Here is a 22,504-nt window from a genome sequence, read left to right as displayed (position 1 = left end):
TAGATGATCTTTGAGGTCCCTTCCAACCCAAAGCATTCTATGATTCTATGATAATACAGAGTGTAATTGCAGGAGGCAAGTCTGGTTTTCCAACATCAAGAGGTGGCTTAAGCTTTGTTTGTATTTTAGACATATTTTTTCATTTTGCACTGGATTAATCTGCTAGTGTGTTGGCTACAAGGAGATACAAGATGACTTACTGAGAGAGATTTACTGCTACTTTTAAGTCGGTGCCTTTACTTACTGAACCTTTACGCTTCTATAGCATATCCTGTTACACTTACTGGGTGGTTTTAAAGCCCAAGCTGTCAATACAAGGTTATATGGGAACTTCAGGTCTTAATAATTTAGGTCTCAACCTCAGGCTGAAAATTTTTCTAATCCTCAAGTTTACAGAGAAAATTCCTAAAAATATACTGAAAGACTCCAATGCTAAAAGCTAAATAAAAAGACAACAGATTGTATTGGTTTTTGTCTCTCAATCTTTGGGGCAAATGCAGGATTTTTTTGAACAATTCGAATTTGTAATACTGAGAATAATGAGAAAGTGCTTACATTACCAGAACCTAATCAGCAGAATCTGAGAAACTACATTTAAACGCTTTCTTTGGAAGTTTTTATTTGGCAGAACAAAGTAACTGTTTGTCTCAAGTACAAAAATGCTGTTGAGAAGAAAGTCAAGCTGGCTGGGAATCTGCAAGCTTAGGAATTCTTCTACTCTGGATTCCACTGTAGCTGAATCATCTTACTTTTTAAATGGCTACATAATTTGGATTACAGCGTTTCTGAAGCTATGTAATGGGCAACAGTTCTCATGAAAAAAATCCCAGTGCCAACTTGCTACCGTGTTATGACACTGCTGTCCATAAGAGGTAATTATGAAAGGGAAGAACATCTGACAATCACAAGTTTTGAGCTGTGACTTTTCCCATTAACATAACATACATTTGCCTTTCTAAAAGAAGGAAATTTTTCCAAAGGAATTAAGTGTTCGATAATAATTGTTGTGGTTTTTTTTTCTCCTCTCTAGTGTTCATAATGGCTTCTGGGCTTCTGGTTTACCCTTTTGGTTTCAACTCTGCTACTGTGAAGAGATTCTGTGAGAATTCAGACATCTACTATGCAGGAGACTGCCAGATTGGCTGGGGGTATATGCTGGCAATTGTTGGGGTCATGTTGTCTGTCTTTTTACCATTCTTTGCAAAATATGCACCAAAAGAGCACATATCTCCAACTCCAATACCTACTATTTTATAGTATTTTATTACTGTTAAAGAACAGAACATTCCTGTCTACAGGCAATGGGCAGAAATTATTATAGCACTTCCATTTAGCTGTATTGCTAAAGAGAGAAGAGAGGAGCTGGGGAAGAGAAGGTCAGATTCACAAAGACCAAAAGTGCATTGCTAGTCTTCCGTAAGTATGAGCAGCGAACACTCTGGAATTGAAATAACATTAATCAGCAGCCTTTATACTGCTCTAAACATATAGTGGCATAATGCCTTAGACAAAAAAAAAATCTGTTTATCCTCAAAACATCTGTCTACCTCCCAGTTTCTTTTGTGTCTCAAAAACGTCTTTTAAAAGCTTCAATTCACTTTTTATATATTATTAAATGTCAAAACTTTTATGAACCCAATAATTTTAAAATCAATAATGATATTTTGTTACAATTATTTTGATTAGTGAAAAAGCACCTACTAGTAGCCACAGCCTAAAATTAAGCTTGATATCTAAAAAGAATCGTATGCAAGGAAAAAGTTTCTTTTTAATCTATATGTACTAGTAGTACCTGCATATTGTAAGTAAGTTGTCGGGACACTTTGTAATACTGGTCTAATCTTCAAGATTTAGAGTCATCTTCATGAAGACTTGCATCAAATTTAGATTACATTTTTTCAGAGAGAGAGAGAGAGAGAGAGAGAGAGAGAGAGAGAGATATCTAACTACTTCCAAAGGCTTCATGATGATTTAATAACTTAACAGGGAAAAAATTGCTAAGAATTTGTTTTCTGTATTTCTTAAATTATAATTTTAGGTGGATGTTTACAAAATCATTTGAACTATTACAAGCATAGATTTGGCATTTTGTTGTTTGTTTTTTAAGGCCAAAAAGGAAAAAAAAAATCTCTGTTTAAAAAAATGTATGTGCCCGATGACCCTTATATGTAGTTATAACCCACGCCAGAATGAACTAGATTCTAATATTTCCATTACTATTAAGAGCCCGTTATTTAAGAAAAAAAAAAAAAGAAATGAAATGCTACTGAACACGACTAACAAGAATCTGATGCCGTGTCAGAACTAGCCAATGGCCATATTTCATGAGTTTGTATGTGAAATTTGTGAAGTCTGATTTCTACGATAGCACTGAATTCATTACTATCAAGCACTGAAATAAGTGCACTTGATTGCCTTAAGCAAAAGAAACATTGGGTTCTAACCTCACCCCACTGTTAAGTTTTTCATTTAAAATAAAAATTGAATTCTAATTCTATTCTCATCTTTTATTTTCTATTATTTATTAAAAAGGAAATAATCACATAGATTATATTTAATTCAGAGCTGTACTTCTTAGTTTTGTATTTTGGCACAAACCAAGTGATCAAATTTATTATTCTTCACTTAGCTGAGTCCAACTGATTCCTGAATTTTACTTTATTTTTTTATTGGAAAGTGTACATGAAGGGACAGACAGAAACATGTTGAGGATGTATAAGAAAATGCAAACAGATAGAACAATCACTGCGTTATTTTAATAAATGTCAAAGACTTCTGCAGTCTTGTTTACATTCCTCACCCTTCTAAACTTCAATGGAACGTTGCATTGTTTTCCAAAATAATTGTCTGTTGTTATATTTTCGTGCACTCTAAAAGCAAATTCTGCACGTAAACTTAGCGAATTCCATCACTAATCTTTGAAAGTACAGATTTCAATGTAGAAATAAGTACACTGAGAAAGAGCACGTGCTATGCATTTTTGCTCGCAGCGACTAAGGAATTAAATCATCCAAATATTTAACAAAATAGGTTGAAGGAATGCCCCTAAAGTAAGAACAATAAATTTCAGTCACTTATGTATAGTAATGTAGTTTTCAGTAATGTCTTACACTTTTTTTCATGAATGGCTGAAATGAGTAATTTTCTTACATGAGTCAGAAAAGTGAGGAATAACAAACAACGTGTAAAAAGAAAATCATCACCGCAAAGAGGAGAGACAGAGATGCAGGCTTTTCTTTCCTAACCAACCTGTGCCTTTACCCTAGAACCATTATACAAGACAGGATCAATATGATTAAAAAAAACCAAGCAACCAACAACTGAAAAATGTTGAGTAATGTGTATAAACTGTATTACGTAGGGTTTTTTCTGTTTTGTGTAATGTTTACGACTGTTCACTCAATGTTTCACTAGAAAAAGTGATTTGTTAGTGTAAAGTAGAAAACTTTTTTTGCAAAGATCTAAACACTTACTGAAAGTAAAATTATTTTAGATTTTTATTAACAGCCATAACCTACCTAGTGGACACGAATGACCTATTCCTGTCATTACTTATTAACGTCACTTTCACATGTGCAGAACTGGAACCATCATTCAGCTGAAATCAGTAGGACTACAACATTTGTGGGATGTTGATAACACGCACAGATGCTTGCAGGTCTGGTCCCATATTTCAAACTACAAAGGAAGCTTGAGCTATCTGTTACAGGGGACTCTTACAATTTACAACACTGCTGTACCTTTACTTCCTAAAACTCAGCTTCTTCTGTTGCAAACATCATCAAGCTCTGAGTTAAGCTAATGCCTCCATTTGGAACTTTCTTTAATATTTTATAATATATAAAGGAAATAAAATATATGTATATGACTTCTACAACTCTCCTTGCAACATTCACGCTCAGAACCAGCTTAGCACAGAAGGTAGAGATGATAATGCAAGTGATTCTCACAACAGCTAGTAAAGCATATACTTTAGATCCTCAGCTGCAACATTAGGGGGGTGTTGCTAACAATACATGTGCTAACACTGACAGATCACTTTTTTAAATAAAGACTGTCTGTGCGTTAAACTGTGTAAAAGCGTTTTCCTGTTACAAGTCAAATGATTTACTGGACCAGGTTCAAGTTTTATTCTAAATATATAATTTTTTAAGTGTAACTAAAAGCTGTATTTTCCATTAATGTGTTTCTGCATTGACTAGCTGGCTCCTTTTTAGAATATTAACTGTTTTCTGTATTTGACTTGTTGGATACAATATTTCAATTATTTTAAATGTGAACTTTCCAATTGCCAACACTGTATAATAAAATTAAAAAAAAGAAAAATCACACTGTTCACTATTTTCTTAACAACTCTTTTTGTTTTACAATTCCCAACAGATCAGGTACAAAGCTACTGAAGTAGGGAAACTAGCTAACGGGAAAAGGAAATAGAAACAGCAGGAATAATCTATGAAAGTTGATGTTTGAAGGCAAAGACACATAAACATGTACATGGTCCATCCCTCATGAAAGATGTTTCAATGGCAAAGGCAAGGAAGTTCTGTGTTCAAATAATTATTTCTCTCCAACTTCCTCTGTGTCCTTGAGCAATCTTCCTACAGCTTCAGGGTAGCTGTTTTATACAGGTGTCATACTGATTATTTATTTTTTAAAAAAACATGAATCAGATAACATATCAATGGGAACAATATGAATACCTAATATACACAGCTGCATCCTGTGAAATTTTTCTGTAATGTCTATTATGTTTATTTCTAGAAAAGCTTTTACACGTGTTCTTGTAATCCAGCAAACAAAAGGGAACCCATTAGTTGGAACTGAAGTGGAATAAAGACTACCTTCTTTCTTTCTACCAAAGAGGAGTTTTAATGCAATATGCAGAGCCAAAGAGAACTTTGTTGATGTTTGTTCACTATTAAACTTTGACCAAATACTCCTCAAAAGTAATATATAGTCAACATTTTGAAGTAGGTATTGAAGGAATTTCTAAAAATTGAAGATAATGAAAAGCAATGGCAATCTGAACTAGTACTGATGGTCTTCTAAGACACTTCCGCTACTGCACAACTTAAACATTTTAATTCAGAATTTCTCCAGTAAAGTCTAATCTACTAGGTAACAAATCCCTGTTATTGCACATTTAACTGGGAAAGATAAACTATGAAAAGTAACAGTGGAAACAAAACATTGTTACTAACATTTGCTGGCTAACAGAGCATAGTGATATTTTCAATTATTTAATCAGATTTTCAGTATTAGTTTTGTAAGTGCTTTATGATGTCCAGCTTTTATGGGTAATGATTAGTGAAAATGGGTTTTGGACAACCATTTTAACTTTTAAATTTCATTAATTGTTTTTACATATGCTGTCATATCAAGATCTGCAATTTTAACAAATTCTTGGAAAGTGTTTTGTTCTTGAATAGTTGCTGGTCTTACAGAGACGCACTTGAAAATGTTCCTTTTTGCATCATAGTTTCCCATGCACCTGTGCACTCGACCTCTAATTAGTCTTGGAAGATCACGGTCCTTCATCAAAAGCATAATAAACAAATAAAAAAATTATATCACCTAACATAAAAGCTTTCAAAATGTCTGGTTTCTGAAGAGTACGTCAAACGCAGAAGGAATTTACATCAGCTTTTTTGCTATTATCAATTACTTAGAAGTTGAACTGAAAGTCCCACCTTCTTTGCTGAACTAGAATTCTGAGGATGCCTAAACAGTGTCTGGATTATTGCTCTAGACCACTTTGGGAACAATATGGTATAAGCATACAGTTTTCCTTTTACATAGTAATTTTCTGTTTTATCAGAACAACATATTATTAGCTTCATAAAAGGGATTATAGCTAGTGATGTCTGTGTCATGTACAGACACAGAATACTTACAATTTCATAAAATACACAAGGCAGACTCTCCTTTCCATCTCTCAAAAGAAAATTCTTTGCCCCATATGCTCCAGGTGTGACTGCAGAATCAAGTGTGCCTATACCATTTAGCAAAAATAAATCATGATGTAAATAAACATCAGAGCAGTACTAAGTACAATACACAAAGATACCAGGACAACATTTACTACACAAAAGCACTAAGTCACATGAAGTCAGCATCAGCTTTCTGTGAGAACTTGTGCTGACAGCACAGGAAGTTCCAATAAAGTTATGGGCTTTACATTGTCTTTGAATAGCACAACTGTATATGATGTCTCTCTAAACTGAGTGACCAAATGTGGTTTTCATAACTGTCACTGTAAAGAGGTTATTCCCTTGTTAAGCAGAGCACAATTCTCTAAGTTTTATTGATCTTCATATTCAAATCAACTTTAAATATTTGCAATCTTGTCAAAAGAATAGTTTTCTGAGATGCCATTACATTGTATATTCTTATTCATCTTGATTTAAAGTTTAGTCATTTCACTCTTTTGTCATGTTCATTTCTCAGATAATGTCAATTAAAATGGAAAGCGAAACACACTAAAAGTCATCTATGTTTAAAAGTACTCCAGACTTGAATTCATTCCTAGATGAATTGTATTAAAAATTACCGTAAAACTGTACCTCTCTCCAGAAGGTTCCTATTAAATAGGGAAATTTATTGTAACACATTCTAAAAACAAGGAAAGAAACAGGATATAAAGAGCTTAAATCTTGGAGGATGACTCTATTATTAATTTTGTACCTATTCTAGTAACCTTTGATAGCTGAATATCTCCCAGCAGGAAACTCAGATGGGGCTCATGCCAGTATTTTGTGGTTTTAAGTATTTCAGCTATTGTTCCTACAGTTAATAACATTTTCTCTTGGCTATTCTCTTACCATTATTATCAGTTATGCACAATCTACCATGCTTACCTAAAACTTCAAATAATAGCGCAGTTTTATAAGCATATTGACTCCAGTGCCTCATACTTTCAATGACTGCAGATATGATTCGCAAAGAATTCTTTTTTTCTTTAATTTTTAATTGAGATGATGAAACTTCCTTTCAGATGAAGATGAAAACTCAAGTTAGAGATACACACTCACACAATTTTAAAAGGCATATAGACATATATTATGTTAAATATCCAATATTTACATTAAAATTAGAGTATTTCTTCAGACTATATGAACAATTCCCTGCCAATTTATATGACTCTGCTGAGGATTGTAGGTTATTATAGTATGAAAATCTCATTTCTAAATTTTCAGAAACTTAAGGGTTTACTAAGGCAGATAGGACTGATGAAAGCCTCATCTTTCCTCACTTTTTCTTTACTGTATCTTCCTATTAACTCTCTCCATAAGTTTACCTGACTTTTGTCCTCTGGAACACAATCAAATTGTTTTTCATTCATTTTATTTTGCTGAATATTGTGGTTAAATTTATATGCCAGACTATGATCCTGCAGACTTCTTGAAATAGTGTTAGGTTTCACTGGCCATTGTCCTTTAGACGTGTATGTTTGGGTGGTTTCTGTTGTTTTGATATGCTGAGATGAATTATGGCTACCAGGGGTTTTTTGTGGCTGAACAGTTTTCAAACTATTTGAAAGGCTCTCAAACTTTCGAATAACTCCACTATCAGATCTTGAATCTGTTGTGTTAGTTAAAGGAGCATACTCATTTCTGTTCCAAACTTTAGTACTGGGAGCCTTCTCTTCTGCCCTGCAGTACAATGTAAGACATAGTTCAGTATCACATCTATTCTGAATACTCACATATGTAATTAAAGTATATAAAAGCAATCTATGTGTTGTTGGTTTAGCTTTAAACACATCTGTTAAATATTCAGACTCAAAACACTTCAGTATGCACTTAAATTTATCCATATACAGAGCAGTGATCACAGCTGTGCTTAAATGCAGCTGAATTCAATAGGCCTTAAAAGCTTGCTTAATTATTGTCCTGTGTGGTATAAGGGATCCTTCCTGACCTAAGATTCACACCTTTTCCTAAGTCTAAAATAAAATAAGCAAAGTTTCTTCTGACAGTGATATTTCTGAATTCTTCTACCATTGTCACCAAAGAAGTCATTTTACAACAAACTCTAGTGCTGACCTTATTATTTCTAACACCCTTCATTTTATAAAGGCATCCCAGAAATTCCTTCCACCTTCATTCCATTTTGCCTATGAAGGCACTTGTGTGAAACATTCCCTTTCTTTTGCCATTGGAAAGAATAGGAGGAAGGGAAGAGAGAAAAAGGACAATTGTAACATTGCTGGAAGTTTTCCTGCCAGCTCTAGGCATCTGAATCTCTAGGCTTTTCCTTGGTTTATAAAAGCACAGAGTTCACAATTATATTCAGTTTTAATATAAAATTGCCCTAGTGTACACTGATAGAAACTCACTTGAGTATATTGAGAAATTTGGTTTGAAAGTGGGTAAAACTTCAAGTAAAGGGGAATCTCAAAAAATTACATCTAAGACCAGCAAAATTCAATCAACTTTTATGATAAGACTGAATTTTAGGCCTGATAATAAGGCTAGATATTACATCTAATTAATAGTCCTCATTAGGTACACTGGAAAGATACTTCATTTCAGTATTTTGGCTCATAAGCACAATGGAATTATTGAGGACTACAGTGATGATCTGAGAATTAAAAGGGTCTCTCTGCTACAAGAATATGGAAAAATGTAAGATATATTTTCACATGAGAATAGTTTTGGTTAAGGAAGGATAATAAAAATTAAAGACATCACACCAACCTGCAGGCATACAAGCTTTTCCCAACATTTGCTAAATTAGCCTTTGATGCATTTGGTGGTTTCATAAGGGAAGGAGCCATCTGATGTTCTGTTTGGCTTTCAAAGATAAATTTAAAGTATCAGTGACATAGTAGCTTTATTGTAAGACAGACACATGGATCATAGTTTGTGAAACAAGTGGTACCCAAATAAAAACCAATAAGCAACAAATAAACTGCTTTTACATACCCATTGTTTGCTGCTTTCTGTAGTTCAGCCACTTCTAGGTTTGCAGTTCCCCAGCCTAATTCTCAAAAGACAAAGGATTGAATATGGATACAAACTGCAAAGGTTGAAAGGTAATAGGTCTGCTTAGGGCTCCTACTCTTTATCTGCTTAATGTTCCACAAATAATCTCATACAGGAAGGAGAGGGGGAAAAAAAGGGAATGTGATTCTTTGATATCTGTAATTATAAGGCAACTTGTAACAAGTAAGTTGCTCCTCTAGACAATGGTTAAGTTACAGACATTAGACTTACTAGCAAAGAGACTTTTACTTTAAGTAAACTTTTTCACTTTATTATAAGTAAAACAAAGGAAGTACTAAAGGCAGAATTCTGCATCATTCTTTCCAAGCACAATTTGAAGAACAGAAGTTCTCTTCTGAATTACAAGAAAGACATCTTATAAATGTTTCTTCTTGTAACACAGGACTTGAATGTTGATTGAAATCAACTGAAAACAAAAGGTCATAGTTTCAAGACACTCTATTTAAATGCCAGTGCTACTTCATTCTCTAACACACAAAGAGTCAAACTCCCTCTAGGCACAAAGTATAAAAAGCTCAATTGTATAGAGGAGAAAGAAATTTCCTGGAGGACATTTTTTACATAATGAACTTAAAAAAACCCCAAAACATAAAGAATGCATATAGTTCTTGATAATGTCTAATTTAATAACAAACAATCATAAAGTTAAGATTTTTTTGGAATTAGAGCCATTAAAAAATATCTTATTTACCAAATGATGTGGGAGAGAAGCTGTAAGTACAGGTTCCAGAACTGGTACCTGGCTCATTTTTGAGTGGATTTGAAGTGAGGGGCTGTCTATTTCTTTTTTTCTGATTGAAGAGAGGCACAGGCAGACAACCTAAAATTAAAATTCAAATAATGCTATACCAATAGCAAAAGGATACACAATCTACACTGAAAATATGTAAATAAAATTACTTAGCAGTTATTTTACAGCACCCATAGGAATTACATTTCATAAACATGTAACAGACCAGCCATTTCCTGACATAATTTATATTCTCAGCTCTCTCTCCTGCAAATAATCCCATGAATGAAACATTCCCCTTAGTGACCAGTCACCTGACTCCATTCAATCTCTTGCCCTGTGCTGCAATAAAACAGACAACCCATACAAGTCCACTCGGAAAATGGGGGTCTAGGACTGAATACTGTATATCCTGTATGAATACTGCATGTGTATGTGTGTGTATATATACATATATAGAGAAAATAAAAGACCATAATGAGACATGAAGTGTAAAGCACAAATAATGGATGGTACCTGCTGTGCTGCGAGTTGAAGTGTCAGCTAGACTCCTTTTCATTTCTTTGCTGTATTTTAATAGGCAACGGTATTGATTACTCCAAATTTGCTGTACTGAAGTTAGATAAGCAGACAAAGTAAACTAATTCATGTTGTAAACACATCCAAATTTTATGTGATTTTATGGCAGTTTCTCTTAACTCTCTGTATAGTCACTGACACGAGCTAACATGTACACACAGTTGTGGTAAATTTCAAAGATCCATGAGCACACAAGTAACATGCAATTGCTCTTTGTGGATTAAGGGACCAAATGATTACATTCTTGAAGTTATACTATCTATTTTTTTAAAGTGGTTTAAAAACACTAAATTCACTTCTGAATTTAAAAGCACATATGCATTCTTCAAATACAAGGGTTTTAATTCCTGAAAATAGAGTACTAATAGAAAATGCGTACTTGTACATTGCTGCAAAGTGTGATTACAAGGTACATGGCTTTGAATAAAAAACCCTGATTTAACTATTCTGTGAAAAATAGTGTCATGCTTCAAAAAATAAACTTCTTTTCTGTACTTTATGGTACAGATCTAAAACCTTTAGCCAATTTCCTCATACAGAAAATAGCCTACATATCAAACTAACATTATTACCAGCCAAATATTATGAACAGAAAAAGTATATATTAGCATATTAGGTACAGGTAGCTTCCTGTATTTGTTTTCTGATTGATCTACTTCTATAGTAAATGCCTATACATTACTGTATACATTGAGGATACAACACAGACCATTGTGTAGCATTAGTTGCTCTTCTATCAGTTAGTTACTGATGCATATTGCTTTCAGTGGTATATGAATAATACCACTTACTTGTGTGTACAAATAACATAAGACATTACCGCTACATTTATTTTCATTTGACAGTTGACTGCATGCAGCTATTAAACATGTGGATAAGAATTAAGCACAAGTACCTACCACAGCTGGACTAATAGATCAATTTCCTCTTTATTTCTGTGAGATATATCAATTACATGCACAACAACATTACAGCAGCTTCTAGCATGCTGCTGTTACACAATTTAAACTGTATTGCTAGTACTATGAAGCCTAATGGCCATCAGTAAGTGACGTACTTGTAAAATAAAACCCTGTAAACTTGACATTTCAGTTTATGAAGCCAGTTTTGATGTTGCATAGTATTTTAGACTGTATTGTTTTGCTTTCTGTCCTCTCTTAAGGATGAGCAAACCAAAACCCAGAGCTAAAGCTACAGAGAAAAAAAAGGGGGGGGAAGATACCAGAATAAACCTCTGCAGTACTTCACACCGCAGCAGCGCCAGTCACAGACTGAAGGAGCCTCAGGTCCTTGCTGGCGCCTGAAGGAGAGGGCTGAGCTGAAGCCCGCCAAAAATAACGGACGCAACGCCCACGCTCTCGCGCCTGGGTGCGTGCAAAAAGAGCGGGAAGGGGCTGGCCCCACCCTGCTGCCAGAGGCGGCAGCGCCTGGCGCAGGCGCAGTGGGCTGGGGGAGCCGCCCGTCAGGGGGCGCCCGGCAGCGAGGGTAGCGCGTTGGGAAGCGCTCGTGCGCGAGGTGGGGCGGGAGCTGTGGCCCCGCAGGCGTGTGGCACGAACATGGGTATAAATAAAAGTCATTCTGCACGCTGTTTTTCTCTTCAGCCACTATGCCGTGTTTTACACGCTGCTGTTTTCAACCGTGTAACTTCTGACTGGTTCCTGTGTAAAATCTTAGCGCTCGGCAGGACTGCAGCCTGTCCTTTCTTTGTAATCGTTTTTCTTCAGCCTTGGAATGCCTTGGGGAGCCGCATTACACTTCTTACATATACCTTTGTGGCTTCGATAGCTAGACTTCATTGCATTTATGTTTTATTGCATATGTTTTTCAGCTTGTGGCACACATCCTAAGCTTTCAGATGCACTACCAGATACTTCCATGAAGTACATAAAACCAACCTGAATTCTTAATGAACTAAATGCGATCCTGCATAATTTTTCAAAGTCTAAGTATTGGCAAAGCAGAGGAATAAGGGATCAGTCCCGGTGTTTAATTCAGAAAAGTGAAAGCTTTTCAAGCATCTGTATTTATGCCACAAATTCGTGGATGCTTGTAATGTTCTGGGAGACCAGGAGTTAAAACTGGAAGTTAAGTTGCTCTAAGGGTATAAAAGAAGCCTCCATGGCTTTAGTTCCTAAACTCATGTTTGGAAATGCGCTGTATCTGTCCTAGGAAAGCTCTTCTTAGGAGACCAACTTGCATGTTAAATGAGGTAAGTGCACAGACAATCTCTGTATTTCATTCAGCGTTTTGCTGGGAATTATAACCGTTACAGTACCACCAGCAATAAAAGACAAACTATACGTATCGGCACTGCATGTTTACATTTTGCTGTTTACTTTTCAGACTGCTATGGTGTTTAAATTCAGCAAACCGAGATTCAGAGAGAGTGTCATTTTTCCAGGCAGCGTGTAAATAGCTGTTTTGGCACCATGCTGAAGAGACTGGGGTCAAAGGACAGTACAGACTGTCCAATGCTGTAAAATACAACTTTACTGCTTTGTTTAATAAATTACTTACTATGATTAAATATCTGACAGCTTCTAAGTACGGGAGTAATACAGTTGAGTGTTTAAGTAAACAGTCTCTCTGTATTAACTTGCTGTAAGGTTCAGCAAACCTGTGTGCATAAGCTGAAATATAGCAACTTTTGTAGGAAATATATTCCTGGCAGAGCTTGTCTCGATAAGTCCAATGTTTAACTTTCTTTTCGTAGACCTACAGTCCATCAGCCTGGGTTATAAAGTCTCTCGCAGGCGTTAGCCAAATATTCTCTCAGTCACTGGAGTATAAAACATATTTCATATTTAAATTGTGTAATTGCAAATACTTCTGTAATTTACAGCAGTAAAACTTAATTCCTGTTATTAAGAGCTTTTATTCTGGATGTTTGGATCCTCATGATGGAAGTTATGGCTGCTCTTTGGCTTAAGTTTCCCTTCAGGAGCCTGAGTGCTTTTGGAAATGGAAGAAGTTGTTGATTAACATTTTGGGCGGAGAACACAACATTTGTCCCATTGTGGTCTATATTTCCCTTTTTATAAGAGATTGCAGAAGTAAGAAGGGTCATCACTGACAGAGTTGTTTCAATGTGTTAGAGGTCTGTGTTAGCAGATCCCAAGATTGAACTAGAGCCAGGAATGCTAGGTAGGTCAGTCGTGGATAAACCACACTTTAATTTCAGCTAGTGTTCCTTCTAATCACTGTTCTTCAGATACTATAAAACAAAAAAGGTCATACAAGCAACAACATGCTTTGAGGAACTCAGCTGTTCTTGTTTTTTTAGATGAAAGTACTTGATGTTTCAGCATTATGTGTTGATCTACAGCCAAGATATTCATATTTTACTGTTTTTGCTCACTTTACATCATTCTGCCCTTGTATACTGTAATGTTTATGTAACTTCAGATATACATGAGCATACTTGTTACACCTAGTTTGCAATGCAAAAATGTCAGAGATACTTAAGTGCATTATTAAAGTTTACATTAAAGAAGTATTTTCACACTGTCATTAGTACAAGATTTACCTATATATCATATATTACTAGAGATTGCCTGGAGAAGTTAACTTTTGAACTGTGTAACAGTACCATTAACAGACTTGGAGATACTACTAAATACGGTAAGTGAAGGGGAGGGCTCCTCGAGAGGGAGGAGTGTCAGGTTGGCAACTCCCTGCCTCACAACGGGAGTCTAAAAGTTAGAGAAATCTTAATTCACTTTCATTCACATCTGACCTAAATAGGCTTAAAGAATTTCCTATTTAAAAGAGTAAAAAGAATTATTTTTTTTTTTTCCAGAGACAAAAGGTTTACTTTATCGTTATTTTTTGTTTTGCTTTCAGCAATTCTTAGAGCTGCTGAAAAGCATGACTTCCTCTTCTGTTGTTGATAAACCGCCGGTAAGACGGGTTGCTATCTTCGGGGGAACTCATGGGAATGAGTTATCAGGGGTATTTTTGGTCAAGCACTGGCAGGAGAATGGATCTGAGATTCAAAGAACAGGAATGGAAGTGAAACCATTTCTTACCAACCCAAGAGCTGTGAAGAAGTGTACTAGATATATTGACTGTGATCTGAACCGTGTTTTTGACCCTGATAATCTTGGGTAAGAATAGTTGTACTTTCTGTTGTTTTACTTTTCTGTTTTTATAAAAAATTGTAAGGAGCTTCTGTTCTAGATGAAAATGTTAACACAAGTTCCACTACTGTTTTAACTGTGTAGTCACATAACTGAAATTATTGACCTTTAACCCAAAAAGAACAAATTGCACGAGTGTTAACAGATTCATTTTAAAACTATTGCTAGTAGAATGAGTGTTAAACCAGCACATAATCTTAAACACAGCATTTTAAATTAGTATTAGATTAGCTATATTTGTGTAAACTTAAGTATTGGTGTTCCAAGCTGCAAAGTCATTATTTCTCACGTTGTCTTGTGCAACTCAGCTTTGGAGTTCTTCTGAATGCAGTTATACTTGCAGGAAGATAGCAGATAAAGGCAATTTAAAGGTAGACATATGAGTATCTGAAAGAATGGCATATGAATTGGGGAAGTGTAATTTCAGTTATATACAGTAAAAGAGGAAAACTTAGCTAAGTTAGAAAGAATGTATTCCATGGCAAAAGTGATAGCCAAAAAGTCTCAATAAGTTAACCAACACATTATTTTAGAAGAAATATAATCTATAGTTACTGTAAAATAGTAATTGATTTTCTATTTTTAATGGGATTTTATATTATTTCTCTGCTGTTGGGACATCTATTTCAGAGGAGTACTTTGCTGTATAAATATTTTTATGCTTGGTATAGTTGTGTGCTAAACAGGTAATCATGTTTCAGAAAGGTTTTAACGGTAAAGGTGAATAACACTGAAAAATATGTATCACATATTTTGTAAGCATGGTTACTCTTACCCTGCACATCTTTTCATCTGGCTTTTCATCTTATAATTTTGTTGGTGATTATATAAACAGACTTTTTGTTGGTGATTATATAAACAGACTTTTGAACACATAAGTGTTGAGGCCATTCTTTTAATTGCTTACTTTGGACACACATCTGGAAAAAAAAAGTGGGTTGGTTTGTTTTCAGCTGCTTTGAACACAGAACACTTAAAAAAAATTAGAAAATTAAGACATCTGCAGATTGTCTTCGTTTTTTAACTAATATTCCTTAGTAAATCCTATTAAGATGCACAGTCCTATTAAACGCTACTGACAGTTTGGAATACCTTCACCTGATCCCTTTTAGTGTAAACTCTTCAAGATTACAAATGATTTTACAATATAAGAAAAAGTAGAGTGAAATCCTGATACTACTAAAAGTAATGGTAGAAGTCCCATTGGCTTCAATAAGAAGTATTTAACAGTCTTACGTGAAGAACCCTTGAATTTCAAAGACAGAATTAAAGAATGCAAAGGTGGATTATGTGATATACAGAATCATAAAAAGAGAAAAAGGAGCTTTGGTGGCTCACATAAAAATGATAATCCATCTCTCATCCTACCAGTAGATCAACTGCAGGTAGACATTCCTAATAGGTTATGTCTTACCATTTCTTAGACTCCAGCAGTGGTGATCCTGTAATTTTCCTCAGGAGCCTCTTCTGTTCCTTAAATATCCATGCAGTTAGTAAGGCATTTTGTTAGTATTTAACAAACCTTTCTTTATGCTTCTTAATACCAGTAGTTCTTACAAAATTACAGTATCACCAAGCTTGAGTTGTATTGAGAAAAAACACCTGAGTTTAGTGCAAAAGATGTTATTTCTATATTGTACTTGGGTAGTATCCCAAGCCTGTCATCAAAACCAGATTTGCCATCTATGCGAACAAGCCTGAGCCTACAGCAGTTGTGTACACCTTTGATATGTGAGATAGATGTCTGTGTCACACATCAGTTTCCTATAGAGCCCTTATACAGACGGGAAGCAGATCTCAGACCTTTCCTTAGGCTGACACCATTTTTTTCCAAAGTGTAGTACAGACATAGCACCTGAGATTACAAGTATTAAAACTGTGGAGGAATGGAGTTGAGGTAACAAAATCTTCTGTGAACTTTGAGGGTCAGGAGGGCTTAAAACAAGAGACTGCAAAAGTCTGATCAGAATATAAGACGACAAGAAATAAAGCAAGTTACAAGAGAGCTTGTGACTGATGTCCAAGGTAAAAGGGCATGGACCGGTATCTGAAAACTGTCTTCAGTAGGAGGTGGATCCAGTCTTGGAAGTTGTTTAAATTGTTGATAAATTTTGAGTTAGTCTTCTGCATAGGGGGAAAATTTGGGATGTAAAGACATAAGAAAGAAGTAAATAGTCTCCAGCTAAAATCAGATTTAAAAATTCTTACTACCCTTCTGCACAAGATACACAATAGTAAGACTTGTTTAACAGTCATACTTGCTTTTTTGAAGCACAAATTCATCAGGTTTTAACAATTTGGTAATTAAATAGGTGATTTCAACTCCAGTCAGTTACGGAATTAAAGTAAAAAGAAAAGGGTATACATATTTTGTTGACTGTAAAGCCATGGAATGAGTTTACTAATTTCTTTGTACTGATATTAACAGCAGGACAGTGGTGGAAGATATTCCATATGAAGTGAGGAGGGCTCAGGAAATCAATCATATATTTGGTCCAAAAGGTAGTGATGATGCGTATGACCTTATTTTTGACCTTCACAACACCACTTCTAACATGGGTGGTACCCTTATTCTTGAAAACTCCAGGGATGACTTTACAATTCAAATGTTTCATTATATCAAGGTAAAACTAATTTAAATGAACTATTAAAATAGATTATTAGTTGTAATGTTGTATTACTGTATCTTATTTTGTAGTTTCTTTAAATATACTACTTTTTATTCTGCAAAACCGTTTAAAAATATTTAATCACTTGTAAGATGGGTATTTTTAATCAGATATAATTATTAATTTGATTATAATATCAGGTAATTCAGATTTGAACTTATCATATTCTTCATGTATTAAAATGAGTGTTAGACTGATGGGCAAAGAGGAATGCTTAGAATAACATCTATGAAAATGAATGTAATTTAATCTGCTTTCACACTGATCTGTCAGGAACTTGGATAAATTTGGTTCATGCATGCTAAATAGTTAAACATTAATTTTATGAAATAAAGACACAGAAAAAATAATGGAACTAGGTAATGACAAATGTTCCCTTCATCAGTATTTATAGGAATAGTGATATGTCTTTGGAAGCTGTTTGATTCTGCTGTTCCTGAAACTGATAAGTATTGGTAGAGTGAGGTTTGCAAAAGTGCTGGCTTAAGCATAATCTGGTTGAAGTACTAGTGACCTAGACAGTGACTGATGAAATCAAGGTTAGGCCAACAACGCGGATTTTTACTTTTTTTCTTTTTCCTTAGAAACAAGGTATATTTTAACATTTGATTTTTTTTCTTACTACATGTATCCCATTTAAATGTTTATAAAATATGTGACCATCTAGAAAGCTTATGACTAAATGAAGAGCAATAGTAGGCAGTCAACAGGAAAGAGGCCTGAAATAGGTTTCTATGTCAAAAAAAAGGTTAAAATAAGGCTTAATTCACAATCTGTGTCCCCATAAGAGAATCTTAGGTCTAACAAAAAATACTTGAAATCTGCTTTACAGTATTTTGATTCTAAGTTTTGGAATGCCAATGACTAGATTTTTCTTCCTGTTAGCAATTTTAAGACTAGAACTGTGTTCAGTTATATTAGGAGACAGCAAAGTTCAGTGGAGCATGCCTGGCATGAGTTAATGGAAAAGAGACCAACAAATACAGCTTTGTATGTTTTCTAAAGATGTCCTACTTCTTTGAGGGCCACAAAATAAAGGCAACATATTGAAGACATTGTGTAAATCACTTCTGCATCAGTAATCTTTTGTGGCACAACATTTTAAAAATATTTGCATAACAAAGACATTTTTAAACAATCTCCACAGAATGCTTTGGCTCCGGAATGCTGTCCTGTTTTGCTGATTGAACATCCTTACTTGAAATATGCAACAACTCGATCTGTAGCAAAACATCCTGTTGGTAAATATGAAAAATAAAGACTATTTTAACCCACTATAAATTATTTAGAAATTATGCCCGTCTCCAGATCTATTCATTTCATTACATTATACAGTGTTCTGATCAGCAGTAGCTATTTGTTTGACAATATATTTACTGAATCAAATGTATGTGATTATCTCTTCTTCTGAAGAGTTCTGATTTATACTTGGCTTACAAAATACAGAAGCCAGATGGAAATTCTTAAACTCAGTTAACCCACTGTTTGCAGAAAATATTTATAATATATGAGGATAAGGAAGAAATAACAGCTTCAGAAAAGAAATGTTTACTTCCTCTAAATAAGCCTTGGCTGAAATGTTGGTTGTGAGCCAAGAAGGGGAAAAGAGACGATGTGATAAAAGAAGGGGGGAAACGATGTTCTGCATGGAACTGGTAAACTTTTAAACTGGAATCAAACCCGTAACCGGGGTGGGGGGGGGGGAATTTGTTTGCTTTTCATATTGAACAATGAGTTCTCTAAAATTCAGCATGGAAAGATAGGAAGAGGAAAAGAATAAGATACATGAATATATATAGTGACCCTTTCTCTTACTCTAGTAGCACACTTAAAAATGTCCATATGGTTCTTTAAACTGATCCTGACTGGTGAGTTACATTGTCTGCTTGCCTTAGAAAATCAGATAACTCTGTACTTTAAAATTCCTCTTAAACAAAAAACAATTCCTCTTGAACATAAAACACAGACCCAATCAGACATCTATTTTTGCTTGTAATCTAAGCATGTGATATGACTATATTAATAATCTCCCTCATCTGCAAACAGGCGTGGAGGTGGGTCCTCAGCCGCAAGGTGTTGTTAGAGCTGATACTGTGGACAAAATGAGGAAGATTGTCAAACACGGCCTTGATTTTGTGCAACTTTTTAATGAAGGTAGAGTAAGTACTGAGAGAATATAGCTCCGTGTCATGTCGGTGGACTATTTCAGGACAATATTTAAAAAAAAAATAGGTTGGCCTTTTGCAGTTACAACAGGTAAAATGGGGGGTGAGGGGTGGTGTTTGTTCTCTAGACCACCTAAGTGTGGTGTCAGAAGAATGCCTGTATAGCTCCTTAAGGATATTTCCTCTTTCTGAAGATTCAATAAGTATACTTGCTCTTAATCTTACAGTTGCTTTAAGAATCTGAAATACTAGCTAACAATGTTTGTATAGTAGTATGTACATGGAGAACATACATAAATTAATACTAAGAAGTGTTTTAATTTACATGTCTTCTGTGCATTGCTCTCTAAAATTAAAATTAATAAATTTTCTAAGATTGTTAAAGCTGTGTACTATCTAAAATACATACTGACAAAAATAGATGTTTCAATTTCTTTTAGAAGACATTTTGTCAGTGGGCTTTTTTTGGAAGTAGAAGGAAAAGAATATAGTCGTGCGTGTCAGAATCTCCATTACTGTGCTGGAATGGTAAAGATGAAATAGCACCAATACCATTCTGTGTTGTGCAGCACTATCAAACACAGGCCGTTCATTGATTTCTTCATCTACAAGATAGATCTCTAAGTATACCATGAAAAGTCACATTTCAGCACCAAATTTAGATCTGGGCTTCATATGCTACGGTACATGACTGGACCATCTTTCTGCAACTTAGCTTCCAGGGGACAAAAAAGTCTGGAGCTAGACATTTTTATGATATATGAGCTAATCACTAGTGTGTAAACTTTTGATGAGGTACAACCTCATGATTTAAGCCATTCTAAAAATAATAAATAATGCATTGTTCTTTTTAACAGGCAGTTGTTCATTTTGACATTAAATTACATTTATTCTTTCTAGGAAAGGAATTTCCACCATGTACAATTGAGGTTTTTAAAATAATGGAGAAAGTAGATTATCCCAGGAATAAGAATGATGAAGTTATTGCTATTATTCACCCTAAACTGCAGGTAAATTCTAAAGTAGTTTCCATTTATGACATTTTGTAAGTATTCCTGTGTTGCTTCTACTTCATTGTAGTATATTTTCATAGTAAATACGTAAAATTACAATATTGCCAATGGGTTTATTGAATACTTTAGGCCTTCCCTGTGGTAAGTTCTATCACTAAGGTAATGCAGTATTTCAGTAACTGACTTGGGAATCATTGAATTTAAAATAACTTTTGAACCTAAAACTAAAAAGACAATAGCTTATTATTCTAAAATAGAAATCTGATTTTGAATTCTAAAATGAGGGTCATTTTAATCAATTATGAGCATATGCAGTTTCCTTTTGTTCACCTTTACCAGTGAATTCTATACAAGCTTGAAAGCGAGGGCCAGAAACTGAAATTACGTACTGAAGATTAAAAGGAATTCTTTTTAAAGCTTTTGCCATAAACTGCAGAGAATACTATTATTGAGCATAAACTCTGAAATCACATGAAATATACAAAAACCTGAAAGTAAATATATTCTACTTATTTTCTTTCTCTAAGGATCAAGACTGGCAGCCGCTGAACAACGGTGATCCTCTATTTTTGACTCTTGATGGAGAAGTAATTGCATATAAAGGGGACTGTACAGTCTATCCAACATTTATTAACGAAGCTGCATATTATGAAAAGAAACAAGCTTTTGTAAAAACAGTAAAAGTGAAACTCACTGCAAAACACATCAGATCCTCAGTCTTAGACCAGAACACTTCCTAAAAGCTTATCACAGATTTTCCATACAAAAAGTGGATTTCTTCTCTCTGAAATCCACTGCCATTCAGTAGTAATTCATGGAATAAATAAATGCAGAATCTAATTTTAAATTGTAATTTAACATTGCTGAGCACTTTTAAGATGATGCATACTGTCATAATGCTAATGATGACTACTGTTTACTTTTTTAATAGATTACTATAGATGCAAAGAATAAATAATATTTTTATGAAGTTTGTTAGTTCACACTATATGAAATGATTAAATGATGTACCATACATGGGTTAGTGGCTATAGAACTTATATCTGGCATTATATAGAAAGATGCTCATTCACAAAACTATATTATATAAAAAAAAATACAGCATTTCTACTTTATAACCCCAAACTTCCAATAACCAACACTTTTAAAATGGGGTGATCCCTGAAACTAATTCCTCAGATAAACATACAAAATACGAGACAAAGGAAAAGCTAGGGAGAGAGAAACAGAATGAGGGCATGGATATTAAAATTCTTTCTTATTATCTGCATATGTGACTAACCCCTACTGTGCTGAAGTGGAAGCATTAGAGTTTGTTTTGGTTTTCTTTTTATACTTATGAAGATATGAAATAAGCTAAAACCATATGATTTCTGAGAAAAATACATTTAAATGAAATGTAAAGCTTTTAAATTTAAAGTATTACAACATTAATTCAAGCTGTTTCTGATTTGAGTTTCAAAAGTATCTAGTAGTTGGAAACATACTGGAGCAATATTCAAATTCAGGAAAAAGATGTGCTTATCCCACAAAAACTTTTGCAGAAAGTTTCTTTTGCAATGGAGACAAGTTTATAGCTTTATAACTTTCTAGGTGTATTCACCTACTGCTTACAACATTTTTCAAGTAAAATTTTCATCAACTGTTGTACCTCAAAAGTTTACAATGAATAAGGCAAGATTAGGTAATTACTCAGGTTTTGATGAAGAATGATGCACAAATCATACCTGAGTATTTCAGAATGGAAATTAAGAAGAATTCCGCATGGGGAGAATTCTCAGAATTTTGAGACTGACTTGTTCTGTATTTATAGAAAGAAAGCTCGTCATAGTAGCTGAAAAAGAGAACAAAATGGCGATTTAATTACTTTTCTAAAGTTTTTAACATAGTTGACAATAACTGGGGACAGAGGAAACATTAAGAACTTTGCATAAGGATACAATAATTAGCCAGTTACTGAAAGATTCATTGTCTAGAGAACCCCCAAATTACATCTTTTGAAAAGTGATGTCTTCCTTATTTACTACTAAGCCAAAATCCTTTTTTCCTTGCTTTGTGTAACTCCCATGGCAATAAAATGAAAACACAGGACAATGTTTATTGAATTACAAGTTTTATTTCTTTAATTTAAATAAACATTGTATAAAAAGTACAGAATTATCTGTTCTAGTCATTACTCGTAGTGTTCTTGATAAGAGCCT

The 22,504-nt window shown here is 34.4% G+C and overlaps 3 protein-coding genes across 5 annotated transcripts in view; 2 read left to right on the top strand and 1 right to left on the bottom strand.

Annotated features, from left to right (window-relative positions):
* Window positions 1–4,320, top strand: part of LHFPL7 (LHFPL tetraspan subfamily member 7) — a 65,935-nt gene extending 61,615 nt beyond the window's left edge. Inside the window, exon 3 of the mRNA XM_054847164.1 lies at window positions 1,031–4,320. Within this exon, the coding sequence (XP_054703139.1) occupies window positions 1,031–1,257 (227 nt within the window). The 3' untranslated portion in view covers window positions 1,258–4,320. The remainder of the gene's footprint in view (window positions 1–1,030) is intronic.
* A 517-nt stretch (window positions 4,321–4,837) lies between these two features.
* Window positions 4,838–10,297, bottom strand: SPATA22 (spermatogenesis associated 22). The gene is made up of 8 exons (XM_054847163.1): window positions 10,255–10,297; window positions 9,700–9,828; window positions 8,928–8,982; window positions 8,700–8,795; window positions 7,298–7,652; window positions 6,858–6,987; window positions 5,895–5,992; window positions 4,838–5,532 (listed from the first exon to the last, which is right to left on the bottom strand). Exons 1-8 carry the CDS (start codon window positions 10,295–10,297, stop codon window positions 5,341–5,343), a joined length of 1,098 nt encoding a protein of 365 aa, XP_054703138.1. The 3' UTR covers window positions 4,838–5,340.
* A 2,013-nt stretch (window positions 10,298–12,310) lies between these two features.
* On the top strand, window positions 12,311–22,453 carry LOC129214984 (aspartoacylase-like). Of its 3 annotated transcripts, none has more exons than XM_054847446.1 (7): window positions 12,311–12,526; window positions 14,161–14,423; window positions 16,888–17,080; window positions 18,273–18,366; window positions 19,172–19,279; window positions 20,191–20,300; window positions 20,831–21,380. In XM_054847446.1, the coding sequence occupies exons 1-7, from the start codon at window positions 12,467–12,469 to the stop codon at window positions 21,041–21,043; spliced, it is 1,041 nt and encodes a 346-aa protein (XP_054703421.1). In that variant the 5' UTR covers window positions 12,311–12,466; the 3' UTR covers window positions 21,044–21,380. The 3 variants fall into 3 exon arrangements, with proteins under 3 accessions (XP_054703421.1, XP_054703420.1, XP_054703422.1); XM_054847445.1 differs by having other exon boundaries at window positions 12,330–12,526; window positions 16,885–17,080; window positions 20,831–22,453; XM_054847447.1 differs by lacking the exon at window positions 12,311–12,526 and adding an exon at window positions 13,862–13,938 and having other exon boundaries at window positions 16,885–17,080; window positions 20,831–22,453.
* Window positions 22,454–22,504: the final 51 nt, after the last annotated feature.

The sequence above is a fragment of the Grus americana genome, chromosome 19 (assembly GCF_028858705.1).
Source record: "Grus americana isolate bGruAme1 chromosome 19, bGruAme1.mat, whole genome shotgun sequence".
Lineage (NCBI taxonomy): Eukaryota > Metazoa > Chordata > Aves > Gruiformes > Gruidae > Grus > Grus americana.
This window is presented reverse-complemented; position numbering and strand designations above follow the sequence as displayed.